This window comes from Ornithorhynchus anatinus, chromosome 5 (genome assembly GCF_004115215.2).
Source record: "Ornithorhynchus anatinus isolate Pmale09 chromosome 5, mOrnAna1.pri.v4, whole genome shotgun sequence".
Taxonomy (NCBI): domain Eukaryota; kingdom Metazoa; phylum Chordata; class Mammalia; order Monotremata; family Ornithorhynchidae; genus Ornithorhynchus; species Ornithorhynchus anatinus.
The window spans coordinates 37,723,134-37,749,504 of NC_041732.1; the positions used below are offsets into that span (position 1 = coordinate 37,723,134).

General features: G+C 50.4%; 2 protein-coding genes across 2 annotated transcripts; both read right to left on the reverse strand.

Annotated features, from left to right (window-relative positions):
* Positions 1-2,225: 2,225 nt before the first annotated feature.
* Positions 2,226-10,194, reverse strand: LOC107547780 (nucleoplasmin). The gene is made up of 5 exons (XM_039912205.1): positions 10,134-10,194; positions 8,838-8,920; positions 4,230-4,349; positions 2,994-3,087; positions 2,226-2,245 (listed from the first exon to the last, which is right to left on the reverse strand). Exons 1-5 carry the CDS (start codon positions 10,192-10,194, stop codon positions 2,226-2,228), a joined length of 378 nt encoding a protein of 125 aa, XP_039768139.1.
* A 1,667-nt stretch (positions 10,195-11,861) lies between these two features.
* Positions 11,862-22,069, reverse strand: ADRB3 (adrenoceptor beta 3). Its single transcript, XM_039912206.1, has 5 exons — positions 21,252-22,069; positions 20,205-20,555; positions 16,039-16,153; positions 12,032-12,076; positions 11,862-11,927 (listed from the first exon to the last, which is right to left on the reverse strand). The coding sequence occupies exons 1-5, from the start codon at positions 22,067-22,069 to the stop codon at positions 11,862-11,864; spliced, it is 1,395 nt and encodes a 464-aa protein (XP_039768140.1).
* Positions 22,070-26,371: the final 4,302 nt, after the last annotated feature.

Genomic DNA, 26,371 nt, shown 5'->3' on the forward strand with positions numbered 1-26,371 from the left:
TCATAAACATGGGGGGGTGAAGGATGTAAAGTGCCAAACAAGGAACTTCCCCTCATTCCCCACCACGCAAGAAAAGAAGAGAGAAGGAATTTCCCTGCCTTTCCATGCAGCCTGGAGTCACCAGAAAGAATACCATACCAGGTCATCTCCTACTGACAAAGAGCACGTCATCTCTGGGTTGGATTCTGTATCCTCTTCCACTGAGCAGGAGACAGCACAAGATGGCATTGATTAGACTCATTAATCAGCGATATTTATGGAGTGCTTATACTGTGCAGAATGCTATACTAAGCATTTGGGAGTGTACAGTAGAATTCATTCATTCAATAGTATTTATTGAACGCTTACTATGTGCAGAACACTGTACTAAGTGCTTGGAATGTACAAATTGGCAACAGATAGAGACAGTCCCTGCCCATTGATGGGCTTACAGTCTAATTGGGGAGACAGATAGACAGACAAAAACAATAGCAATAAATAGAATCAAGGTGATATATATCTCATTAACAAAATAAATAGGGTAATAAAAATATATACAATTGAGCAGATGAGCACAGTGCTGAGGGTGGGGGGAAGGAGAGGGGGAGGAGCAGAGGGAAAGAGGGGAAAAGAGGGCTTAGCTGAGGGGAGGTGAAGGGGGGGTAGAGGGGGAGCAGAGGGAGCAGAGGGAAAAAGGGGGGAGCTCAGTCTGGGAAGGCCTCTTGGAGGAGGTGAGCTCTAAGTAGGGCTTTGTAGAGGGGAAGATAATTAGTTTGGCAGAGGTGAGGAGTGAGGGCATTCCAGGACAGCAGGAGGATGTGGCCCAGGGGTCGACGGCGGGATAGGCGAGAACGGGGGACGGTCAGGAGGTGGGCGGCAGAGGAGTGGAGCGTGCGGGGTGGGAAATAGAAAGAGAGAAGGGAGGAGAGGTAGGAGGGGGCAAGGTGATGGAGAGCCTCGAAGCCTAGAGTGAGAAGTTTTTGTTTCGTGCAGAGGTTGATAGGCAACCACTGGAGGTTTTTAAGAAGGGGAGTGACATATCCAGAGCGTTTTATGCCCAGGAAGATGAGCCGGGCAGCGGAATGAAGAATAGACTGGAGCAGGGAGAGACAGGAGGAAGGGAGATCAGAGAGAAGAATGACACAATAATACAGCCAAGATATTATGAGAGCCTGTACCAGTAAGATAGCCATTTGGGTGGAGAGGAAAGGGCAGATCTTGGTGATATTATAAAGGTGAGACCGGCAGGTTTTGGTGACGGATTGGATGTGTGGGGTGAATGAGAGAGCCGAGTCAAATATGACACCAAGGTTGAGGGCCTGAGAGATGGGAAGGATGGTCGTACCATCCACAGTGATAGGGAGGTCAGGAAGAGGACAGGGCTTGGGAGGGAAGATGAGGAGCTTAGTTTTGGACATGCTGAGTTTTAGGTGGCGGGCAGACATCCAGGTGGAGACGTCTTGGAGGCAGAAGGAGATATGAGTCTGAAGGGAGGGGGAGAGGACAGGGGCAGAGATGTAGATCTGTGTGTCACCTGCACAGAGATGATAGTTGAAGCCGTGAGAGCGAATGAGTTCACCAAGGGAGTGAGTGTAGATGGAGAACAGAAGAGGGCCAAGAACTTACCCTTGAGGAACCCCAACAGTTAGAGGATGGGAGGAGGAGGAGGAGCCTGCAAAGGAGACCGAGAATGAACGGCCAGAGAAATGAGGAGAACCAGGAGAGGACGGAGTCCGTGAAGCCAAGGTGAGATAAGGTGTAGAGGAGAAGGGGATGGTCAACAGTGTCAAAGGCAGCTGAGAGGACAAGGAGGATTAGGATAGAGTAGGAGCCATTGGATTTGGCAAGAAGGAGTTCATGAGTGACCTTAGAGAGAGCAGTCTTGGTAGAGTGGAGCGGACGGAAGCCAGATTGAAGGGGGTCCAGGAGAGAATGGGAGTTAAGGAATTCTAGGCAGTGAGTGTAGATGACTCGTGTGAGCCTTGCCCTTCAGGACCTTACAACCTTCCCTATCAATCAATGGTATTGACTGAGCACTTACTGTGTGCATAGCACTGTACTAAGCACTTGGGAGGGTACAATACAACAGAGCTGGTAATGGCAGAGAGGGAGACAGTCATTAATATAAATCAATCCTATTTATTGAGTGCTTACTCTGTGCAAAGCCCTGTACTAAGTGCTTGGGAGAATCCAATTTAACAGAGTTGGTAAACATATTCCCAGGCCACAACAAGCTAACAAATAAATTACAGATACGTGAATAGGTCTGTGGAGTGAAAATCAAGAGCTTAAAGGGTATGGAGCTAAGTGAATAGGTGATGCAGAAGGGAAAGAGAATAGGAGAAAAGAGGGGTTAATCCGGGAAGGCCTCTTGGAGGAGATGCATTTTGATGGTGAGTAGAGCAGTGGACTGGCATATATGAAGAGGGAGGGAATATGTGGGAAAGGGATTGGTGGTGAGATAGATGAGATAGAGGCCCAAGGAGCAAGCTGGTGATGGAAGAGTGAAATGTATGGGATAGGTTGTAGTAGGATATCAGCTAAGAAAGGTAGGAGGGGGCAAGCAGACTGAAAATTTTAAAGCCAGTGTCAAGGAGTTTCCTCACCAGGTCCTGAGGAAAACAAAGTGGGACAAATAGAGTGCACTTCTTAAACCATAGGGGATTTTCAGCCTCACCCAGTGAGAATTAGTGAGTCTCAGAAGTTAGACTGATTTCTGCAATGCCTCGGTGAAGAACCATTAGCAAGCAATCAGATAATTCCACCTAAGTAAATCGGCCATGCAGACTTCTGACTGATATTGGGACTGAAGACCCAGGGCCTTCCAAACAACTTGCTGCAGGACCAAGAAAAGACTCAGGCAAAGACTGTGGCCCCAGCGGGGGGAGATTGCTTGTGCAGTGAGGAGGAAGAACTTAAGCCACACCTCCTCCAGACTCTGTGGCCCTGCCCTTGGGAAGTCTATGGGAAGGGAGAACGACCCAGCTAAGGACAACAGAGATGGTATCACTTACAGGCCAAGTGCAGCCCGCTGATGTAGACAGGACCTGAACCTGACAGCAGCACAAAGGTGACAGGTGGGACAAACTCCAGGCCAGCCAGGCTGATCTGCAAGCAGAGTAGAAGGTCCATGGGCATGCTGTGCCAGTGACCCAGGCCATTTCAGAGGAGATCTGGATGTCCATTCCCTGAGTCTCCCTGCCTTCTGTCTCTCCCCACTCCAGGTCATACTTCACTCTGCTGCCTAAATAATTTCTCTACAAAAATGTTCCATCCACGTTTCTCCACTCCACAAGAACCTTCACGGGTTGTCCATTCACCTCTGCAACAAACAGAAACAGCTTACTATCGACTTTAAAGCTCTCAATCACTTTGCCCCTTCTATTTGACCTCACTGTTCTCCTACCACCCAGCCTGCACACTTCGGACCTCTAATGCCAACCCACTATCTGTGGGCAAGTCACTTAACTTCTCTGTGCCTCAGTTACCTCATCTGTAAAATGGGGATTAACTGTGAGCCTCATGTGAGACAACCTGATTACCCTGTATCTCCCCCAGCGCTTAGAACAGTGCTTGGCACATAGTAAATGCTTAACAAATACCAACATTATTATTATTATTGTTATTATCTCGCCACTCATCTCCCACCCACATCCTGCCTCTGGCCTGGAATGCCCTTCCTTTCCATATCCGACTCTCCTCACACAGAGCCTTATTAAAGGTACATCTTCTCCAAGAGGCCATCCCTAACTAAGCCCTCATTTCCTCTTCTTCCACTCCCTTCTGCGTCACCTTTGCACTTGGATTTGCTCTCTTTATTCACCCTTCCCTCAGCCCCACAGCACTTATATACAGATGTATATCTATAATTATTGTAATATTGTAATAATAATAATGTAATCTATATTATATATCTATAATTTATTTATATTAATGTCTTTATCCCCTTCTGGATTTTTAGCTCATTGTAGGCTTGGAACACATCTACTAACTCTGTTACACTGTACTCTCCCAAGCACTTAATAAAATGCCCTGCACACAGTAAGCAATAAATACGATTGATTGACTGAATCTCGACCTTGTTGGGTCTTCTGAGGTCAACCCCGACTCTTCAATTCGGCTAGAGAGGAGAAGAAAGATACATTCTAAGCCCCCTCTAGAAGCTATTTCTAACTCTGAGCTTTGGCATCCAGTTAAGCCTCACCTCCACCCACACAGGAACACAGCTCTATTCTCTTCCCCATTATTACCATGGGCAGAACTGAGGACCGAAGACTGGCGATCGGGACTGGCGTCAGACTTCCATAGACATTCTTAGAAGTGGCAGCCACCACGGTCAGCTGGTCATCAGTGGCCACACTTAAGCAGATCTGCAGAGAGAGCAGCCCCCTCAGCTTCTGACAGGGACAGGCCCTGGAGCCCACCTGAAAAGGAACCCATCCATTTGCAATCTGGTCTGCTGGGGTGGGTGAAGTTTTAAATAAAGTCTCAAGTGTGCAAATGGGGAGAGAAGAAAGATAAGAGAATAGCAGCAGGTTCCCGCTGGCTCAGCAAATTTGCTAATCCCAGGGAGTGCCCACCACCCTGACAGTCCACCGGAATTGTGGGGATCGGAGAGTCTTGAGTCTGCCATGGTGCAAAGAACCGTTCATACATTTCTTTGCTGCTTTTGCTCCAATCATAACAGTTTGAGGTAATGGGCTAGTTGGAGCCATTTGCCTCTAGATGCTTCTGTAGGCAGGACAGATCAGGGAGCATCTCATGGAGGCCAACTTTTCATTCTGAGTCACTCAATCCAGAAATAGTGTCACCTATTGGAAAAAGCATGGACCAGGTAGTCAGAGGACCTGGGCTCTAATCCCGGCTCCACCACCTTGCTGTGTGACTGTGGGCAAGTCACCTAATTCCTCTGTTACCTCACCTGTAAAATAGGGATTAAGACTATTGGCCCCATAGGGCAAATGGACTGTGTCCAACCTAATTAACTTGTATCTTCCCCTGTGCTTAAAACAGTGCCTGGCACATAGTAAACCCTTAATACCATCAAACAAAAACAAAAACATGAAGATGCATTTCTGCCCGGTTCTGACTTAAAGAAGGGAAACAATGCTTAGGCAGAGAAATATCGAACTCATCTCTGCACTTTGCCTCTAACTTCCTTGTACTACCTCCCAGCCCTGTTTCTCCTCTAGAAACCCATGATGGACGGTAGCGGATTTGAGGATGGCAGCCGCTTTAGCAGTAGGTGGAGAATGAAATACGGAATCCTTTGTAATCCCAACCAAACTCCACCCATGCATTTGCTTCAGAGAGCTAGTCCCACTCTGTTAGGACAGTGTTCCACACCCAGCGTCCCATATGAATAAGCTAGTGAGTGAAGTGGTGATACCAAATTCTGCTACCAACAATTTCTAATCATGCATGGGTCAAGATAAAAGCATGACTTTCAGAGTCTTAACTAACTAGCACAGCATGTGAAGAGAACAAAAATGGCAGGATACCAAACTTTTGTTACTCTATAGTGAGCTAAAATGGAGGAGGTACTACAAACAAGGATGACTGCTACGAGTAGCCGGTTAGGAGGCTGCCTTTGAGAAATATGGTAGCACCTTGGCTATGAGGAGAATATCAATATGATGCAGAATTGAAAATGATATCAGACCCTAAATGATAGTGGAATAAGGGATCAAACATTCATGTTTGAGTGCTTACTGTGTGCAAAGCACCATACTAAAGCACTATATTGTACTAAGGAGTACAATATAACTTAGTTGGCAGGCACATTCTCTGCCCACAGTGAGCTAGAGGTTTAGAGTGGGAAACAGATGTTAATATAATCAAATAAATTACTGATATGTGTGTAAGTACTATGGGGCTTAATGGGGTGAATTAAGGGTACAAATCAAAGTGCCAGAGTGACCCAGAAAGGAGTGGGAAAAGAGATGTGCTTTTAATAAGGCTTTAGAAGTGGACAGAGTGAATGTCTGTTGGATATGAAGTGGGAGTGAGTTCCAGGCTAGTGGCAGGACAAGGGCAAGGGGCAGTGGCCACATAGACGAGTGAGTAGGTTGGCATTAGAGGAGCAAAGTGTAGGGGATGGGTTGTAGCAAGAAATCAGGGAAGTAATGTAGGAAGGAGCAACTCAGTCAGTCAACTGTATTTATTGGGCACATACTGTGTACGGAGCACGGTACCAATTGGTTGGGAGAGTACAGTACAACACTATAACAGTCATATTCCCTGCTCACACGAGCTTATGGTCTAGAGAGGGAGACAGGTATTAATATAAATAAAATTACAGAAAAATACCTAAGTGTTGTGGAGCTGAGCGGAAGGATGAATAAAGGGAGCAAGTCAGGGTGACAGAGAAGGGAGTGGGAGAAGAGGAAAAGAGGGCTTACTTAGGGAAGGCCTCTCTTAGGAGATGTGCCTTCAATAAGGCTTTGAAGGCAGGAGAGTGTAATTGTCAGATATGAAGAGGTAGGGCGTTCCAGGCCAGAGGCAGGACATGGGCAAGAGGTCAACGGCTAAATAGACAAGATCAACTTACAGTGAGAAAGCATTAGGGAAATGAAGTGTGTGGGGCGGGTTGTAGTAGGAGAGTAGCGAGGTGAAGTAGGAGGAGGCAAGGTGATTAAGTGCTTTAAAGCCATTGGTAAGTAGTTTTTGTTTGATGTGGAGGCCGGTGGGAAACCGGTGGAAGTTCTTGAGGGGTGGGAAAACATGAATTGGGCAGCGGGGCCCTTAACTTGCCCACCAACAGTGCGTCTCCCAGATCGCCGCTGATCGAGAGCTCCTGGGACCTCGTGGGGCCTCTACTGGACGCTTCCGAGGCCCAGTTCAACCTCAAGAGTGCCGGGGCCACAGGGAGTGAGGAAATGACCCTGATCCTCCTGAATCCAGACCAAGATTCCTCCTCTCTCTGCAAGGTCCCGAGGACAGTGATCTAAATGCTCAGGAGAAGACAAGAGAGTCAGGAAACTCGATCCCCGCCCTCCCCCCAGGACCCGGCAGCCTGACAGGACCGAGTCTTGGAAGTGCTTGATGATGTTGCCTTCTCTTGTTTTGTTCTCTTTTGCCTTGCTGTCTGTCTCCCCTGTTTAGACCATGAGCCCGTTATTAATAATAATAATAATGTTGGTATTTGTTAAGCGCTTACTATGTGCCGAGCACTGTTCTAAGCGCTGGGGTAGACACAGGGGAATCAGGATGTCCCACGTGGGGCTCACAGTCTTAATCCCCATTTTACAGATGAGGTAACTGAGGCCCAGAGAAGTTAAGTGACTCGCCCACAGTCACACAGCTGACAAGTGGCAGAGCTGGGATTCGAACTCATGACCTCTGACTCCAAAGCCCGGGCTCTTTCCACTGAGCCACGCTGCTCCTCTGGGCAGGGATTGTCTCTGTTGCCACATTGGACATTCCAAGCACTTAGTTCAGTGCTCTGCACAAAGTAAGCATTCAGTACATACTATTGTACTATAGTACATACTATTGAATGAATGAATTGAATGTTTTTGTAGAAAAGTGACCTGAGCAGTAGAGTCAAGTATGGACTGAAGTTGGGGAGAGGCAGGGAGGTCAGCTAGGAGGCTGGTGCAGTAGTTGACACAGGATAGGATTAGTGCTTGAATTCATGTGATAGCAGTTTGGATGGAGAGGAAAGGGTGGATTTTAGCGATGTTGTAAATGTTGAACTGAAAGGATTTGGTAAAAAAAAAAAGTGAATATATGGGTTGAATGAGAGAGATGAGTTGAAAATAATGCAAAGGTTGTGGGTTGTGAGACAGAGAGGATGGTGGTGCTGCCTACAATGATGGGCAAGTCAAGGGGAGGACAGGGTTTGCGTGGGAAGATGAGTTCTGCTTTGGACATGTTAAATTTGAGGTATTGTCGGGAAATACAAGACTGCCATGAAGGGGTGTGATGTAGACTGGATTGTTGGTCTTTAAGCCGTCTTTTCAGTTACACTTGCATCATGGAAGCCACAGGGCCCAGGTTCAAGACTGCTCTCCACTACCAGGCTTAAAAGTGGGACCACAGGTGAGTCACGTAACCTCTCCGTACTTCAGTTTCCTCATCTGCAAAGTGGGGAATAATAACTCCTGCCTTTCTACCTTCCTCACAGGGTTGTTGGTTGTCAGGACAAAAATGAGCCAAGTAATGTGAGGGTGTTGGGAATTAAATCACTATACAAAAATCAAGATTGTGTTAGTATTAAGAGTGAGACCTTACCATCATTAGCAAAGTTGTTGAACCTGAAGGGTAGCTACATATTGAAAATAATTGGCCTTTGCTGTAACGGAAAGTGCATAAATGAACAGGGAATGGGACCTGGGAACTTAATCTGAATACACTTGGACTGTGAGCCCCATGTGAAATAGGAACTGTGTCCAACCTGATTAACTTGTATCTATTCCAGCACATAGAACAGGGTCTGACCTACAGTAAACACTTAAATACCATAATAAATAAAGTGATTTGACTCTTGCTGGCAACTTTTTGCCCATACTCAAAATGAAAAGAAGACTACAAGGACAGGGAGAGGACAGCCTTGAAAAAGCCAGAAATTCATTATCTGGGGTCTTTACAGCCCTGACAGAAAACACTCTGGTCTTGTCAAGTCTCAAAGTCTAGCTCAAAAAGCAGAGCTGCCACTACATTGAAAATATACAATCAATGGTATTTATTGAGCACTTACCATGTGCAGAACACTGTACTAAGTGCTTGAGAGAGTACAAAACAACAGAGTTGGTAGACACATTCCCTGCCCATACCACCTCTCCTCCCCTTCCAGTGTAACACCCTAAGGAGTGGTAGAGAGGGCCACATGCCCATGGACACAGGGCTGCTCTTACCGTCTTCAGCTTAAGCAGGTGCTCCAGGAGATCTTCTGCTGCTGTGAAGACATAGCTCCTATTGCTGCTGCTCAGCTCACAGCCTGCAGAAACAAAGTGTGGGAGGAAGCTCTTCTCAGACCTAAGCACTTCTGATTAGTTCCCCTCCACTCCAGGATTCATTCATTCAATTGTATTTATTGAGCACTTACTATGTGCAGAGCACTGTACTAAGCACTTGGAATATACAATTCGGCAACAGTTAGAGACAATCCCTGCCCAGTGACGGGCTCACAGTCTAACCGGGGGAGACAGACAGCAGAGCAAAACAGAACAAAACAAGTATTCTGGCGTAGATATTATCAAGATAAATAAAATCATAGAAATATGGAGTTTCTCTGGAAATCATTTCTTCTGGTGTCTATAATATTTAGAGCCCCTCCATGCCACCCTTCGCCGCCACCCTCCACCAGAAATCCACTGAAGGATTTGGGAATGGACTCTTCCATCCATTCCAGAATGGAGTGTACTACCCTGAGAGGCATGCCTAGAGAAGCAGTGTGGCTTGATGGATAGAGTATGGGCTTGGGGGTCAGAAAGACGTGAGTTCTAATCCTGACCCCACCATTTGTCTGCCATTTGACCTTGGGTAAATCATTTCACTTCTCTGTGCCTCAGTTACATCATCTGTAAAATGAGCCCCAAGTGGGACATAGTCTGTGTTGATCTTGATAAGCTTGTATCTACCCCAGCATTTAGTATGGTGCCTAGCACATAATAAGCACTTATAAAATATCATATAAAAGACCTAGGCAGTTAGAGGAGGCTACTGTAGCCTGGTTATGGAGGATGAAAATACAAAAGCAGAGTAGGGTTATAATTGGCTTCATGTTCCCTAGGGAGGAGTCTAGAGTTTGGATTGGAGGAGTCAGGATCCAGGACTCACCAGCTTCTTCCAAGCAGTCTGCATTTAGTAGAGTGCTCTGCACACAGTGCTCAAAAAATACCATTGATTGATTTCTCTATTACATATCTCTGCATTCGCTCTCAAGAACTCTGGGAGGTAGACCTAGCTTAGTCACTCTCACAGCTTTATAGGGAGAAGACTGAGGCACAGAGAGGCAACCTGACTTGCTTAGGGTCCCACAGTAAGTGTTTGTTCTACAGCAGAGGTATAGAGGGGTCTCTTTGCTCCCCAGTTTGCACAGTCACCCCTCCCAAATCCCTGAAAAACCCAGAAAAGCCCTAGTTCTGTAAGGGTTGGGAGACATGCTAAACCAACACAACAGAGTTAGGAAGCTGCAGCCCCTTCCTTACCCCACAGCTGAACACTAGGCTGCTCATCTTCAGAGCACAGGCTTAGCACAGGGGATTCCATTCTGTCACAGACAGAGCTCAGGCCCCTACAAGCCAAAAGACAAACCTAGGCTGCAGCCCCATGGCTCCCGCTGGCAGCTTAGCCTCGAGCCAAGCCTCGAGGGATTCACTGGGCAGCACTAATGATGAGAGGTTAGAACCTCAGAAGAGAGCCAGCAGCTGCCAGTTCCCTTTGCAGAAGCACAAGTGCAGCTGGGTCAGAGGAAAAAATCTCTCCAGTGCTCCTTCACCCCGGGGAACTGGAATAGGAAGCCAAGCATACCCAAAGGGAGAGCCAAGGGGAGGAGCCCCTGGGGACACAAGAGTAAGGCTTCCAGGATTTAAATTGGTACCGAGCCTCAACCCTCCCTCGTAGCCGCAGGACTTCCGGGACCAGGATCAGAAGGAGTAGTGCTGAGAAAGTATGTCTCCCAGCTCCTTCTGGTTTCCAACACCCCCGAGGCTACAACGAGGGGTGAGCTGGACCTCTTCCAGGACAAATAAAGAACAGAAGGTCCCACCTCTAAGTGCCTATCACTTCAGCATCCACCCCACTGCACAAAATAAATGAGATGGCATCATCAGGGCTAGCCTTTTCCTGGAAACAACACACCACATAATGCAAAAGAAAAAAAAGCTATCCCTCATAGCTCAACCCCAACAGACTAGGCTGACTAAAGAGGAACAAGTGCACACACTTATCCCCACCCCCAGAAAACACTCACTCCTCAGGATCCAGAGCTCTCTACAGCCTCTAAGAGCAACCCAATTTAAGTGGGAATCATTACAGAATTTGCAGCCTGACTGCTGAATACTGGTAATCAGGTGTGGAGAAGTTTCCTGGGTCAAGTGCCAAGAAAAGTAAGAAGCTAATTTGGGCGAGGTGCTGGGCCTATCAGTCAATCATATTTATTGAGCGCTTACTGTATGTACATCACTGTGCTAAGCACTTGGATAAGCACAATACAATAGAATTGGCAGACACATTCCCTGCCTAGGAGGAGCTCACAGCCTAGAGGGAGAAGACGAGAAGGATAAAGGTGAAGAATAAGACCACGTTCTGTTCTCCTCAATTGGCAGAAACTTCTAGAGTAGAAAAGGTCAACTACAGCTGCCTGGGCTTTCTTGCTTCTCCCCATACCCAAGTAGTACTAGGAAAAAGGATGTAGTGGCTTCCCCTAGAAGCTGAGATGGGACAGGGTTGAGTCCCAGAAAAGGCTTACTGCATGGTCTAATAGAAAGAATATGGAATTGGAAACCGGTAGACTCAGTTTCTAATCCCACTTCTGCCAGAGGCTTGCTGTGCAACTGTGGGTAAGTCACTTAACCTCTCTGTGCCTCAGCTATTTCATCTGTAAAATAGGGGATAGAATACCTATCCTTCCATTCTCTTAGACTAAAACCCATTTGTGGGAAAGGGACAGTGACTGAACAGATGATCTTCTTTGGTATATAGTAAACTCTAAATAAATACCATCATTATAAAGTGACCTCAACAGAGCAATCAGAATGTGTATGTGATGACTTGCACCCACTCTGGGAAAGTGCCTTATCTCTCATTTCTGAATGATCTCCCTGTTTTATTTTTTCACTGTTAGGGATGCCAGTGACATTATTTCATTTGGGGCACCCTGCCAAGCAAATATTTGGGCTATGCTTTGTGTGTGTGTGCCTTCATTTTTCTAAAGTTTAGGTTTTGCAGCCAATTTGGAAACCAAAGTGGAAGCAGCAGGATGCCTTGCCCTCCTGCATTTCCTAGGAGGCATGAGCAAGGCATGGAGTACATGGCAATCAACAATTCCCCAAAAATGGGAGGCCTGGGCAAAGGCTCTGTTTCTAAGTCTGTCTGAGAGAAAGACCTGCATGAGGTCTTCTGGAAAGGAGCCTATGAGAAGCAGCATGACCTAGTGGGGAAAAAACAGGGGCCTGAGAGTCAAAGGAACCGAGTTCTAAACCTATCTCCGTCACTTGCCTGTTGTGTGTTCATGGGCATGTGCCTCAGTTTTCTCATCGGCAAAGTTGAGATTCAATACCTGTCCTCACTCCTTCTCAGATTGTAAGCCCATATGGGACATAGCCTGTGTCCAACCTGAGTATCTTGTGTCTACCTTAGTGCTTAGTACAAGACTTGACATGTAGTAAGCCCTTAACAAATACCATTATTATTATTATTATTATGGATGTTCCAACAGGGCTGGAGACGCATGAAATACACTGGACAGGAACACTTTGTCCCGTGTATTCAGATTTTGTCCTGAAAGTGGAACCACTAAATCCATAAAAAGTAATGCAACATCCTGCTTCAGCTGACAGGGAAGCTGCACTAGGATAGCCTCCACCTATTTATTGCTCAGTTGTCACTTCCCCTTTGCGCCAGGAGGAGAGTACTGGGCTTGCTTTGGGAGCTTAAGGGAGAGATAGCTGGAGTTTAGAGCACCACCTTCTAACTGGTGTTAACTTCACACCCTGGAGGGCTCGGTGGTTCAGAGAATTGAGCAAAATGGTTCTCCCCACCTTCGATAAGGCCTTGAGAGTGGGGTAAAGGATGAGCCAGCTGCAGAACTATCACTGGGGTTAGCCAGGGTAGCTGCACAGGACCTGGGGAGGAGGGCGGGGTACGAAGGACTATGACTGGACCCCTAATCCAAAGGATTTTTCAGTGTAACTCCAAAAGCACACAGATCTCTGGATTCATGACTTGGAGCATTGGGTTAAGTAGTTTAGAAAGTCCCGGCTGACCATGCTCTACCCCTAGAGCCTCCAGCCCCAGGAATTCCTTGCACTTTATGTTTCCCCTCCTCCCACCCTGCTGAACCATGTCAGCTGTGTGACTTTGGGCAAGTCGCTTAACTTCTCTGTGCCTCAGTTACCTCATCTGTAAAATGGGGATTAAGACCTTGACCCCCACGTGGGACTTGTATCTACCCCAGTGCTTAAAACAGTACTTAGCACATAGTAAACACTTAACAAATACCATCATTATTATTATTGTGTGACATCTCTAGGCTATGAAGAGGGGTGCCCAGTACTGGAATCTTGCTTCTGAGTCCCCAGTAGGTTTGTTCTGTTGCTAGAGGTCTTTTACAAAAGTTAAAACTGTGCTCCAGAGAAGTGTGTGATCAAAGAACTAGATTCTAGTCCATAACTGCTCTTTCCACAAAATGAAGATAACGTTCCAGTTCACACAAGGCTCCCAGTAGGACTTGGAGCCCCTCCCCATGAGTGTCAGCAAAGGGCTAGTTGTAACACCCAGCTCTAAGGAAAGCTGATTCTCAATTCCCAAGTTTTCCAACCGACTTCCCCCTCCCCAGGCTACTTAATCAGGCCTTGGACTTCTCACCAATCCCTCCTGCTGCACAAAGACCCTTTGGAAAAATATCCCTCCTCGCCCTTTGACCCTGGGCTTCCCCCCCCATTCCCAGTCACCCCCAACACTAGTGCCGGGCTCAGCACATCTTCGGCTTGCTCAATCTTGGCAGCCTCTGGGGTTTTGTGGCCTCTTCCCAGTCAGCCTGCAAGTCTTCACATCTCCCTATTCAGTGGGTCATTGTTTGTCTTCCACTTTTCAAAGATGCCTCCTCCCTGCCCAGGACTGTAAATCTCCTTCTGCCGGCGGCCAAGCTCTGGGTTACTGGGGAAATGCTTGGAGCTGCTGCCTCTCCGGCTGTCAGAAGCAATGGTAACAATCCCCAGATGGAGTCCACAGCACCCACGCAAGTCTAAACACTCGAGTCTGAACCTGACAGCTGGCATGGAGGGCTGGAGGAACGGCAGCAGCATTGCTGCCCAAGTCACTCTTTTCCTACTCCCAAAGGTGACAAAGCTACTTGCTTCTCCGAGCCTAGGGTGCAGGCCCCAGGGAGCCTTAAAGAATTCCTCCTCCAGGAATAGCCACTTCAAAGGCAGACTTGCTCAGGTCTTGCCAGGAAGTCTTGCAGTATGTTAAGGATGGTGGGCTGCTCTCTATAAAAAAGAGACAAATTATCCCTGGGAGGAAATGCCCCTGTGAATAAAAACCTAGTTTCCTAGGGTTGTCATCCCTATGAGGGGAAATACTAAACTACCCTAATTCATTCATTCATTCATTCAAAAGTATTTATTGAGCGCTTACTATGTGCAGAACACTGTCCCACTGATGCGGAAAAGCTCAACAGGAGAATGCAGCAAGCTTGTCCTGAAAATTAATCTGGATAAAACTAGCACACACAAAAAAGAACACAGAAAACAGGACTGTTTCAAAAATTGTCTTTCCACAGGAACGCTGACCCAAGGGGTTACCTGAGTTATTTCTTTAAATAATTTCCATCAAACATGTGTTTTAAAAATCACTTTACTTTCTAGAAGAGAATGGAAATTACTGAAGGCATTTTTTGAGGGGATGAGAGGTGAGGCAGGGAGGAAAGATGAAAAACATTACAATAAATTTTCACCCAAGACATCTCTCGTTGGCTCAACAAGAAAATGCACTATGCCCCCAGCCACACACGCACACACACACACACACACACACACACACACTTCAGTGCAGCATTGTACAGACCTGGTTCCTTACATGCCACACCTGTGTGTGGCAAGTACACACTGCGGCTCACAGTGTGGGAGTCAGCACACGCCCTGAGCATAAGCCCAGCTATACCCCTTCCGAACTAAACTATAGTTCCCTCAAGGCAGAATGATTCTATTTACATCTAGCCACGTGGCCTTATAGTACAAGGTGAGAAATGGGAGGAATAGAAGAAAGCAGGCACTTATTTATGGAGATCCTCCAGCCCACATCACAGTTTCCTGTTTCACCTGATGATAAAGCTTTCAAGAAAGGAACCAATAGAGGCCAACACTGGAGAAGGGAATGAGAAACACAGTTGGAGGGGTAAAGTAAAAGAAGGAAATAGACGGCTTAATTTGTGCCAGTGCTTCACACAGCCTCAGTACATCTCTATTACAAAGTTAACACTGAAAAGAGGGAAAGGAGAGGCAGGTAGTTGAACAAGAGTTTTCACTGATTTGATTTATTCTCTGATTTTTCAAAAGATCATTCTTAACGGCTCACTCTTCTACCACCCCAGAAGCTTGAGCAGATTAGGGGACCACTGTGAGGTAGATAAGGTCATCTCTATTCTATAGATGGGGAAAATGAGTCACCACTGGCAAAGTGAGAAAATCAGGAGCAGGACCTAATCTTTGAACTTTCCCAAAGCCCATCTTCCAGGGTTTCCCCAGCCATAATTTTCCTCCATCTGTAAGTTATTTTAATGTCTTTCTCCTCCTGTAGACTTTTAGCTCCTTGTGGGCAGGAATGTCATCTACCAACTCTGTTGCATTATACTTTCCTAAATGCTAAGTAAAATGGTCTGCACCTAGTAAGCGCTTAATAAATACTACAGGTAGGAAGGTCTGGGAAGCAGAAGGAACTTGAACAAGATCTAATCAAGGAGCACAGAGAGAGAGAGAGAGAGAGAGAGAGAAGGGAGCACCCACCTAGAATATATCTGCTCCTCCAGATGGACAGGGAGAAAAGGAAACCTGAAGGTAAGCAAGAGGAGATAAGAAACAAGAGAAAGGATGCATAGTTCCTAGGTATCCCATCAGGGAGGTATAGCTGAGCTGGAGCGCCCAGAAGTTGAGGTAGTGGTGGTCCGATTGGATTCCCGTTTAGGACCTCTGCCCCATTCAGGGGAGACCCTGGGATTGTTATGAAGAGCTCCCAGCACAAACATCAGAACTGGTGAGAGATCCCAATCTCCCAGAGCTGCCCCTAAGGGTCCTGGCGGGAGCTCTCCTCTCAGGCGCCTCAGTGGGCACAGCCAGCCGACGGAGCTGATGCTGAAGGAGCCCACAGCACGGAGGGCCCAGATGGCACACCCACATGGCCCGGGACACATCCCGGATGGGTTCTGGAAATGCTCCAGGGGTCTAGGTCGACGTGTTTCCGGAGTGACAGCAGGTTCTGTCCGCTTGCAGCCAAGGCGGTCTCCATAGTCCTGAAAGACAGAGACATTCATTCGTTCAATCAACTGCGTTTATTGAGTGCTCACCGTGTGTAAAGCACTGTACTAAGCGCTTAGGAGAGTACAATGCCCTAGTGGAAAGAGGTCGGGCCTGGGAGTCAGGAGGTCATGGGTTCGAGTTCAAGTGGCTCCGCCACTTGTCTGCTGTGTGACCCGGGGCAAGTCACTTCACTTCTCTGGGCCTCAGTGACCTCATCTAGAAAATGGGTATTGAGACCGTGAGCCCCATGTGAGACAGAGACTGTGATCGACCCAATTGCCTTGTATCCACCCCAGGGCTTAATACAGTGCCTGGCACATAGTAGGCTAAAACGGTGTGGCTTAGTGGAAAGAGCACAGGCTTGGGAGTCAGAGGATGTGGGTTCTAATCCTGGCTCTGCTACTTATCTGCTGTGTGACCTTGGGCAAGCCATTTAACTTCTCTGTGTCTCAGTTTCCTCATCTGTAAAATGGAGATTAAGACTGTGAGCCCCAAGTGGGACAACCTGATTACCTTGTATCTACCCCAGCACTTAAAACAGTGTTTGGCACTTAGTAAGCACTTTACAAATTACCACAATTAAAGAAGCAGCATGTCCTAGTGGCAAGAACACTTGGGAGTAGAGGACGTGGGTTCCAATTCCGGCTCTGCCACTTCTCTGCCATGTGACCTTGAGCAAGTCACTTAACTTCTAAAACTGAGCTCCTTATCTTCCCTCCCAAGCCCTGTCCTCTCCCTGACGTCCCTGTCACTGTGGATGGCACGACCATCCTTCCTGTCTCACAGTCCCGCAACCTTGGTGTCATCCTTGACTCAGCTCTCTCATTCACCCCACACATACAATCTGTCATCAACACCTGCCGGTATCACCTTTACAATATCGCCAAGATCCGCCCTTTCCTCTCCATCCAAACAACTGCAGTGCTGGTACAAGCTCTCATAATATCCCGACTGGATTATTGTGTCAGCCTCCTCTCGGATCTCCTTTCCTCCTGTCTCTCCCCAATCCAGTCTATTCTTCATTCCACTGCCTGGATTATCTTCCTACAGAAACGCTCTGGGCATGTCACTCCCCTCCTCAAAAACCTCCAGTAGTTGCCTATCAACCTTCGCACCAAACAAAAACTCCTCACTCTTGGCTTCACAGCTCTCCATCACCTTGTCCCCTCCTACCTCACCTCCCTTCTCTCTTTCTACTGCCAACCCCGTACACTCTGCTCCTCTGCCACTCACCTCCTCACTGTCCCCCATTCACGCCTATCCCACTGTCCACCCCTGGCCCACGTCCTCCCGCTGTCCTGGAATGCCCTCCCTCCTCAAGTCCACCAAACTAACTCTCTTACCCTCTTCAAAGCCCTACTTAGAGCTCACCTCCTCCAAGAGGACTTCCCAGACTGAGTCCTCCTTCCCTCTACTCCCCTTTCCCCCCCACCCTCTGCTCTTCCCTTTTCCCCTGCCCTCAGCACTGTACTCATTAGTATATATTATTTATTACCCTATTTATTTTGTTAATGAGGTGTACATCCCCTTGATTCTATTTATCTTGATGATGTTGTCTTGTTTTTGTTTTGTTCAGTTTTGCTTTGCTGTCTGTCTCCCCCGTTCAGACCGTGAGCCCGTCATCGGGCAGGGATTGTCTCTGTTGCCGAATTGTACATTCCAAGTGCTTAGTACAGTTCTCTGCACATAGTAAGCGCTCAATAAATACTATTGAATGATTGAATGAATGAACTTCTCTGTGCCTCAGTTACTCCTTCTGTAAAATGGAGATTGAGACTGTGAGCCCCACGTGGGACAACCTGGTTACCTTGTGTCTACCCCAGTGCTTAGAACAGTGCTTGGCACATAGTAAGCACTTAACAAATACCATTGCTATTATTATTATTATTTATTAACAGACACATTCCCTGCCCACAATGAGCTCACAGTCTCGAGACCCTTAAGCCTGGGGCAAGAAGGGGAGAACAGCACGAGAAGCAGCATGACACAGTGGCTAGATCACAGGCCTGAGATTCAGAAGACTGTGGGGTTCTGATCCCAGCTCTGCCAGTTCACTTCCCTGTGCCTCAATGACCTCATCTGTAAAATGAGGATTGAGACTCAGCCCGATATGGGACAGGGACCGTGTCCAACCCGATTTGCTTGTAATAATAATAACAATTCTGGTGTTGGTTAAGTGCTTAGTATGTGTCAGATACTATAATAATAAAAATAATCATAATGATGGTATTTGTTAAGCGCTTACTATGTGCCAGACACTGTAATAATAAAAATAGTAATGATAATGGCATTTGTTAAGCGCTTACTACTTGCCAGGCACCGTAATCATAAAAAAAAATAATAATGGTATTTGTTAAGCGCTTACTATATGTGCCGGGCATTGTACTCAGCCCTGGAGTGGATACAAGCAAATCCGGTTGGTCGCGGTCCCTGTCCCTCATAGGGCTCCACATTCTTCCACCCCAGCGCTTATTACAGCGTGCGTCACACAGTAAGCGCTTAACCAATTCGACGATTATTAAGCAGGCGGACTCAGGACTGGAACGGCGAGAGGAGGAGCTGAGAGGGGTGGGTGAGTGAGAGGCGAAGGAGCAGAGTTCGGGAGAGGTGGTGAGAGGGAGCCCCGAAAAGTGAAGAGGGGCCTGGGAGTGCAGGTGTACTGAAAGATGAGCGCTGAGTACAGGCGAAACGCTTCCCCGCCCCCGACTCACGGGCTCCCGGCGCCGGTCCTTCCGTCACGCGGGCGGTGGCTCCGCTCTTTCGACGCCCCCAAACCTTCAGAGAAGCGGGCGGGGGGCTGAGTGTGAGCCCCGCCCCCCCATTTCCGTGCCCGTCCCTTCCCATGGAGGGTCCCGGGGCCCTGAGCTTGATTTTTACTGGGAGCCCCATGGGGGACGGGGACTGCGCCCAACCTGGTTAACTTGTACCTGTCCCGGCACTTAGAACAGTGCTTGGCGCATAGTGAGCGCTTACTAAATACCAGAAAAAAGAAAATAGAAAAAAAGGTGTGGGCAGCAGGGCCCGGATCGGGTCTGTGTATGGGTATGTGTGTTGGGGGATGACCAAGGACCAGGGTCACACTCCCCCAGGGCCTGATAAGAGACCCAGAGGGGGCCTGCTGCCCTAATGCTGGGGACTGGGTCCGCCCAAGGCCTCCCAGGGGTCCTCCCCGTCCTGCCCTTCCCTGTTCCACCCCCTCTCCGCCCGGGACTAGCACCCTGACCCTGGCCTCGCCCCCATAATAGTAATAATGATGACGGTATTTACTAATGATAATAATGATGGTATTAGTTAAGCTCTTACTCTGTTCCAAGCACAGTTCTCAGCGCTGTTTGTTAAACACTTACTATGCCCCAGACACTATTCTAAGCACTGGGGTAGACACAGATAATCGGGCCAGACACAGTCCTTGTCCCACAGGGGGCTCACAGTCTTAATCTCCATCTGACAGATGAGGGGACTGGGGCACGGAGAAGTGAAGTGATTTGTCAAGGTCACACAGCAGACAAGTGGCAGAGCTGGGATTAATAATGTTGGTATTTGTTAAGCGCTTACTAAGTGCCAACCACTGTTCTAAGCGCTGGGATAGGTACAAGGTTATTAGGTTGTCCCACTTGGGGCTCACCGTCTTCAACCCCATCTTACAGACGAGGTCTCTGAGGCACAGAGAAGTGAAGTGACTTGCCCAAAGTCACACAGTTGCCAAGTGGCAGAGTCGAGATTAGAACCCATGACCTCTGACTCCCAAGCCCAGGCTCTCTCCACCAAGCCTCGCTGATTAGAAGCCGTGACCTTCTGACTCCCGGGTCTAGTGCTCTTTCCACTAGGCCACAGGGCTATGTGCCAGGCACCGTACTCAGCGCTAGGATGGAGAGAAGCAGACGGAGTTGGGCGCAGTACCCGTCCCACGAGGGGCTCCCGATCTCCACCTCCATTTTCCAGGTGAGGTCACCGAGGCCCAGAGGAGGGAAGCGAGTGGCCCAAGGTATCCCAGCAGACGAGTCAGCGCCCCTCGCCCTCCCGCTGGGCGCTCCGGGCACCTACCCGTCGAGGGGCGGGGGGCAGGACGGGGGGCAGGACGGGGGGCGCAGGCGGCGGTGGCAGCGGCAGAGCAGGCGGCGGAAGGCGCTGCGGAAATCCGCGCTGCGGCAGTAGATGAGCGGGTTGAAGGCGGAGTTGGCATAGCCCAGCCAGTTGAGGGCGAGGAAGGCCCGGCCGGGCACGAGCGAGGGCCCCCCGAGGGCACGGGCCACGTTGGCCACGAAGAAGGGCAGCCAGCAGAGGGTGAACGTGCCCATGATGAGCCCGAGGGTGCGCAGGGCGCGGTGCTCCCGGAGGGGCAGCAGGCGGGCGGGACGGCGGGCGACGGACCCGGGACCGGACCCGGGACCGGACCTAGGCCTGGACCCGGGGAAGGACTCAGGACCGGACCCGAGACCAGAGCCGGGGCAGGACCCAGGACCGGATCCAGGAGCGGACCCAGGACCAGAGCCGGGGTAGGACCCAGGACCGGACTCAGGACCGGACCCAGGCCCGAAGCCGGGGCAGAAGGCAGGAGCGGACCCGGGACCAGAGCCGGGGCAGGACCCAGGACCGGGGCCAGGACCGGACCCAGGAGTGGAGCCGGGGCAGGATGCAGGAGAGGACCCAGGACCGGACCCAGGACCGGACCCAGGGCAGAAGGCAGGAGCGGACCCGGGACCAGAGCCGGGGCAGGACCCAGGACCAGGGCCAGGACCGGACCCAGGAGTGGAGCCGGGGCAGGATGCAGGAGAGGACCCAGGACCGGACCCAGGACCGGACCCAGGACCGGACCTAGGAGTGGAGCCGGGGCAGGACGCAGGAGAGGACCCAGGACCGGACCCAGGACCAGAGCCGGGGCAGAACGCAGGAGCGGACCCAGGACCAGAGCCGAGGCAGGACCCAGGACCGGACCCAGGAGCGGAGCCGCAGCAGGACGCAGGAGAGGACCCAGGACCGGCCCCAAGACCGGGGCCGGGGCAGGACCCAAGGCCGGGCCCGGGACCGGCCCCAAGACCGGAGCCGGGGCAGGACGCAGGAGCGGAGCCGGGACGGGACCTAGGACGGGACCCAGGAGCGGAGCCGGGGCAGGAGCCCGGGGCGGAGCGAGGAGAGCCGGTCCCGTCGGGGGTCCCCGCGGGCGGCCCGGGAGGGAAGCGCGTCCGCTCCCGGCGCAGCAGGCGCAGCTGTCGTGTGGCCACGGCGAAGACGCGCGCGTAGACGAAGAGCATGACGAGCAGCGGCAGGTAGAAGGACACGGAGGAGGAGAGCAGCGCGTAGGGCAGGTTGGCGGCGAAGGCGCAGCAGCGCGGGTTGGCGTGGCAGCGCTGGGCCTCGGCGTCGGCGCCCGCCCGCCACCACTGGCTCATGATGGGCGCGAAGGACACGGCGGCGGACACGGCCCACACCAGGCCCACGGCCGCCCGGGCTCGCCGCTTGGTGACCAGGGCCCCGTAGCGCAGCGGGGCCGTGACGGCCAGGTAGCGGTCCACGGCCAGGGCGCAGAGGGTCTCGATGCTGGCCGTGACGCACAGCACGTCCACCGAGGTCCACAGCTCGCAGCCCGTGGCGCCCAGGGGCCAGTGGCCCGTCAGCGCCAGGGTGGCCCCCGGGGGCACCACCAGGAGCCCCACCACCAGGTCGGCGGCCGCCAGCGAGGTGACGAACACGTTGGTCATGGTCTGCAGCCGCGGGGTCCGGGCGATGGCCACGATGACCAGCAGGTTGCCGCCCACCGTGGCCAGCACGGCCAGGGCCAGCAGCGTCCCGGCCGCCGCCGCCCAGGGCGCCCCGGCCGGCCCGCTGGCGTTGGCGGCCGCCGTCCCGGGCGCCGGGGGAGGCTCCGGCCATCCGGCCAGGGAGACGTTCCTGGCCGACCACGGGGCCATTCCCGGTCGCGCGTGGGGTCGGCCGGCGGGGCCTGCCGCGGGGCAGGACCGGCTCGGGGGCGGGATCGGATCGGGCAGGACCGGCTCGGGGGCGGGACCGCCTCCGGGCAGGGCTGGCTCCGGGCAGGACGAGCTTGGGGGTAGGACCAGCTCAGGGGCAGGGCTGGCTCGGGGCAGGACCGGCTCCCGGCAGGACCAGCTCCGGGCAGGACCAGCTCCGGGCAGGACGAGCTTGGGGGCAGGACCAGCTCCGGGCCAGGGCCGGCTCAGGGCAGGACCAGCTCAGGGGCAGGACCAGCTCTGGGCAGGACCAGCTCCGGGCAGGACGAGCTTGGGAGCAGGACCAGCTCCGGGCAGGACCAGCTCGGGGGCAGGACCGGCTCTGGGCAGGACCGGCTCCGGGCAGGGTCGGCTCCGGGCAGGACCAACTCGGGGGCAGGACCGGCTCTCTCCCTCAGCTCCGGAGCTGGGGTGGCGGACCTCGGGAGCGGCTCCCCGGCGCTTGCCCCATCTCCCCCGGACGACTTGGGGGGCCCGGAGCTCCCTGCCTACTTTCCCCACGGGTGTCCGGCTCCCGGGAGGAGTGGCGACGCTTAAAGGGGCAGGGGCCAATTGTCCAGGCGCGCCTCGGGTGGGGGTGGGGGGGGGGTGTCCGGGGAGGAAGAAGGGTGTGGCGGACGGGGGGGCTCGGCTATTCCGCTCACCAGATCCGGAGCGGCCGATGCTCCGCCCCTGCTTCACCTCGGCTCTTTGTCCGCGGCTCCAGGCCCTCTCACCGCCCCCACCCCCTTCCCCGACCCCCGACCTTCCTTAGAGAAGTAGCATGGCTTAGTGGAGACAGCAAAGGCCTGGGAGGCAGAAGGTCATAATAATAATAATTGTCGTATTTCTTAAGCGCTTACTATAGGCCCAGGACTGGGCTAAACTCTGGGGGGAGGATACAAGCAAAAGGGATTGTCCCACGTGGGGCTCACAGTCTCAATCCCCATTTTACAGATGAGGTAACTGAGGCCCAGAGAAGTCAAGCGATTTACCCCAAGATCACACAGCAGATTTGTGGCGGAGCCTGGATTAAAACCGGTCTTCTGACTCCCAGACCCAGGTCATGGGTTCAGTGTCAGCTCTGCCACTTCCCCGCTGCGTGACCTTGGGCGAGTCGCTTCACTTCTCTGCGCCTCAGTTACCTTCTCTGTAAAATGGGAATGAGACTGGGAGCCTCATGGAGGGCAGGGACTGTGTCCAACCCGATTCGCTTGTATGCACCCCAGCGCTTAGTACAGTGCCTGGTACAAAGTAAGCGCTTAATAAATACCACAAGTATTGTTATTATTTTCCCTCCCGCCTATGGCCCTGGGGGAGGGAAGAGGAAGGGTTCCTGGATCCAGGGTCCGATCTGCTCTTCCTCCGGGAGCAGGAGCTTCCCCAAATTTCGGGCTCATTCGCGAATCTCTTCCCTCGGCCGGGAGCCGAGGAAGCCCGCTCCCAAATCCGAGGAAACACCAGGCCAGAAGCAGATGCTCCTCGGGGTGCCGCCCTCCTCTCCCTCTCTCTGCCGGACATTTCCCCAGCCCGCTGTCTGTTCTCCTCTGAAGGTTACCTCCGGGAGACCGTGTCCCCTTTTGGGAATTTTTCTCTCGTTCCTTCTCCCCTTCTCTTTTCCTCTCTGTAGCACACTCTTAACTTTTCTCATTCTCCCAAGCTTCGAGAGCTGATCTCTTCCACAGACCCCCATTTCACCCAGGCACCTCAAAGTGCCGCATTTCAGCCTCTCCTGGGGGAATCGAAGTCCAGCGTTTCTTGATCAGAAACTGATGCACGGGCAGAAGTGTCTAGCAGCCAGTACACACCCTTGCTTTGTAAATCGGTAGTTGAATTTGGAATAACTAGGGGTGATGGACTTCGATCTTCATGGGATTTAATCTTTCTTTCGTACTGTTTCTTTAAAGCGCTCTTTCCCAGGGTCTGCTTGGAAGCTGCTGACCAGCTCCCTTATGCACGATCCTACTCGTTCCAGATATTCCCGTTAGATTTGCCCTTTTCTTAAAATCTCAGCCTGGGAATACTGTACTTTCAACACCACAGTGACTTAGACTGCCCTCTTGATCTGTTCCCCGCTCTCCTATCCCTGGCCCCAAAGTTTTAAGGTTTTTTCCTCCATTTGTTTGTGGAATCATTTACTTATCTTTTTCCAAAATGGAAATGCAGAAGTCGAGACCAGTTGACTGATAATCAAGTGTGGCACACATTGAGCAGTAAAACCGCTTATATGGGAAGCAGTCAGATTTTCCTGATTTTATTATATTGGATATATTTGCAGGGACATCTTTTGAAGCGAATATTGTTGTAAATAAAAGGGCTATAACTTATGGTTGCCATAACCAGTGAGGGGGAAGAAACATTATTTCAGAGGTGTTATAAAGGAGTTCATTACAAAAAAGTTGCACTGTATTCAAAATAATTAAGCCCCATTTTCTGAGTTTCTTGCCCTCCTGCTGAACAGAGGTGTTTCATTCATTCATTCAATCGTATTTATTGAGTGCTTACTATGTGCAAAGCAGTGTACTAAGCGCTTGGGAGAACACAGTATAACAACAGACACATTCCTGCCCATAACAAGCTCATAGTCTAGAGAGGAGCTTGTCCCTCCATCTCCTCTCCCTTGAACACCTGTTTGGATCTGGACCCCTGGCTTAACTCAGAGAAGCGCTTAGTACAGTGCTCTGCACACAGTAAGCGCTCAATAAATACGATTGAATGAATGAATGAAGTAGAGTTATCTCAGGATCTCAGGTCCATACCTTTTTTTTTCAGGCTCTGAGGAGAACAGAGCCTAAGAGGATCGGATACTTCTATTTATTTTTTTAAATTAAAGCCCGGACTGATCCCAGCCTTTTTCAGAAGCAACGGGATAAAGGGGACAGTAAACTTTCAGGAAAAAAAGTCTTCTGGATCACGCGCAAGTTGGTCTTCCTCCGCTGAGTGCTCCACATTCATTCATTCATTCATTCAATAGTATTTATTGAGCGCTTACTATGTGCAGAGCACTGTACTAAGCGCTTGGAATGAACAAGTCGGCAACAGATAGAGACAGTCCCTGCCGTTTGACGGGCTTACAGTCTAATTGGGGGAGGCGGACAGACAAGAACGATGGCAATAAATAGAGTCAAGGAGAAGAACATCTTGTAAAAACAATGGCAACCTGACAGTCCTTGAGGGAGGGAGGGATAGAGAGAGAGAGCGAGTCAGGGCTGGAGGGAATCAGGAAGCTAAAATTAGTCATAAGGAAAAGGTGCAGTCCTTGACCTCTCTTCCCACCAGACTGCCAAGCAAAGCCACCGGTAGGTAACCCCTGCCAACTTCCCCACTGCTACCCGCAGGACTCCTGTTCTTGACAAGCCCTATGTGGGCAGAGCCACTGGGGATTTAAACTGCCTCTCTCAATGTTAGAACTTTGGAGAACTTTGATTATAACTGATTAAGACTGTGAGCCCCATGTGGGACAGGGACTGTGAACGATCTGATTACTCTGTATCTATCCCAGTGTTTAGAACAGTGCTTGGCACAGAGTAGGTGCTTAACAAATACCACAATTATTATTATTATTATTATTGTAAGCTCCTTGTGGGCAGGGAATATGTTTACCAACTCTGTTATATTGTTCTCTCTTCAGCACCAAGTAAGTGTTCTCCACACAGTAAGCACTCAATAAATATGATTGATTGATTGATTATTACCTGGGAAGCAGCAGTTTGAGGCCTCCCTACAGGTCCCCTTTACCACCGGACTTGTTGAACTCTGATCTTTATCTTTATTACTGGTCTTGCATTTATATTATTTCATATTTCTTATTGTATCTGTCACCAAACCCTTCCCTGCTTCCCTCCTGGCTTTCTTATTTTTAGATTGGGAGTCTCTGAAGGGCCAGGGACCTAGTCTAACTCATATTTTTTCCCAGCACTTAAAACAGTGCCCTGCACACAGTAAGTTCTTAGCAAATCTTATTCCTTCTACTTCTCTTACTACTAGTAGGAGAAGAAAGGGATTTCCCCTCTCAGGGCCCCAATATCTTACCAATGACCAGAACTTGTCAAAAATAATAATAACTGTGGTATTTGTTAAACACTATATGCCAGGCAATGTGTTAAGCACTGGAGTAAATTCAAGCCAATCAGATTGAACACAGTTCATGTCCCACATTTTAATCCCATTTTACAGATGAGGTAACTGAGGCATAGACAAATGAAGTGTCTTGCCCAAGGTCACATAGGAGACAAGTGGAAGAGCTGGGATTAGATGCCAGGT

Excerpts from the sequence above, each read along its gene's own strand:
- LOC107547780 (XM_039912205.1), bottom strand. The coding sequence starts at position 10,194 with ATGGAATCCCCTGTGCTAAGCCTGTGCTCTGAAGATGAGCAGCCTAGT. Across the intron at positions 4,350-8,837 it reads ACCTGCTTAAGCTGAAGACG|ATCTGCTTAAGTGTGGCCAC; the intron begins GTAAGAGCAGCC and ends CTCTCTCTGCAG. Across the intron at positions 2,246-2,993 it reads CAGCGGGCTGCACTTGGCCT|ACCTATTCACGTATCTGTAA; the intron begins GTAAGTGATACC and ends TTCACTCCACAG.
- ADRB3 (XM_039912206.1), bottom strand. The coding sequence starts at position 22,069 with ATGGCCCCGTGGTCGGCCAGGAACGTCTCCCTGGCCGGATGGCCGGAG. Across the intron at positions 12,077-16,038 it reads CGGGATGTGTCCCGGGCCAT|GTCATGCTGCTTCTCATAGG; the intron begins GTGGGTGTGCCA and ends TTTCCCCACTAG. Across the intron at positions 11,928-12,031 it reads TTCCAGAAGACCTCATGCAG|GAAATGCAGGAGGGCAAGGC; the intron begins GTCTTTCTCTCA and ends CATGCCTCCTAG.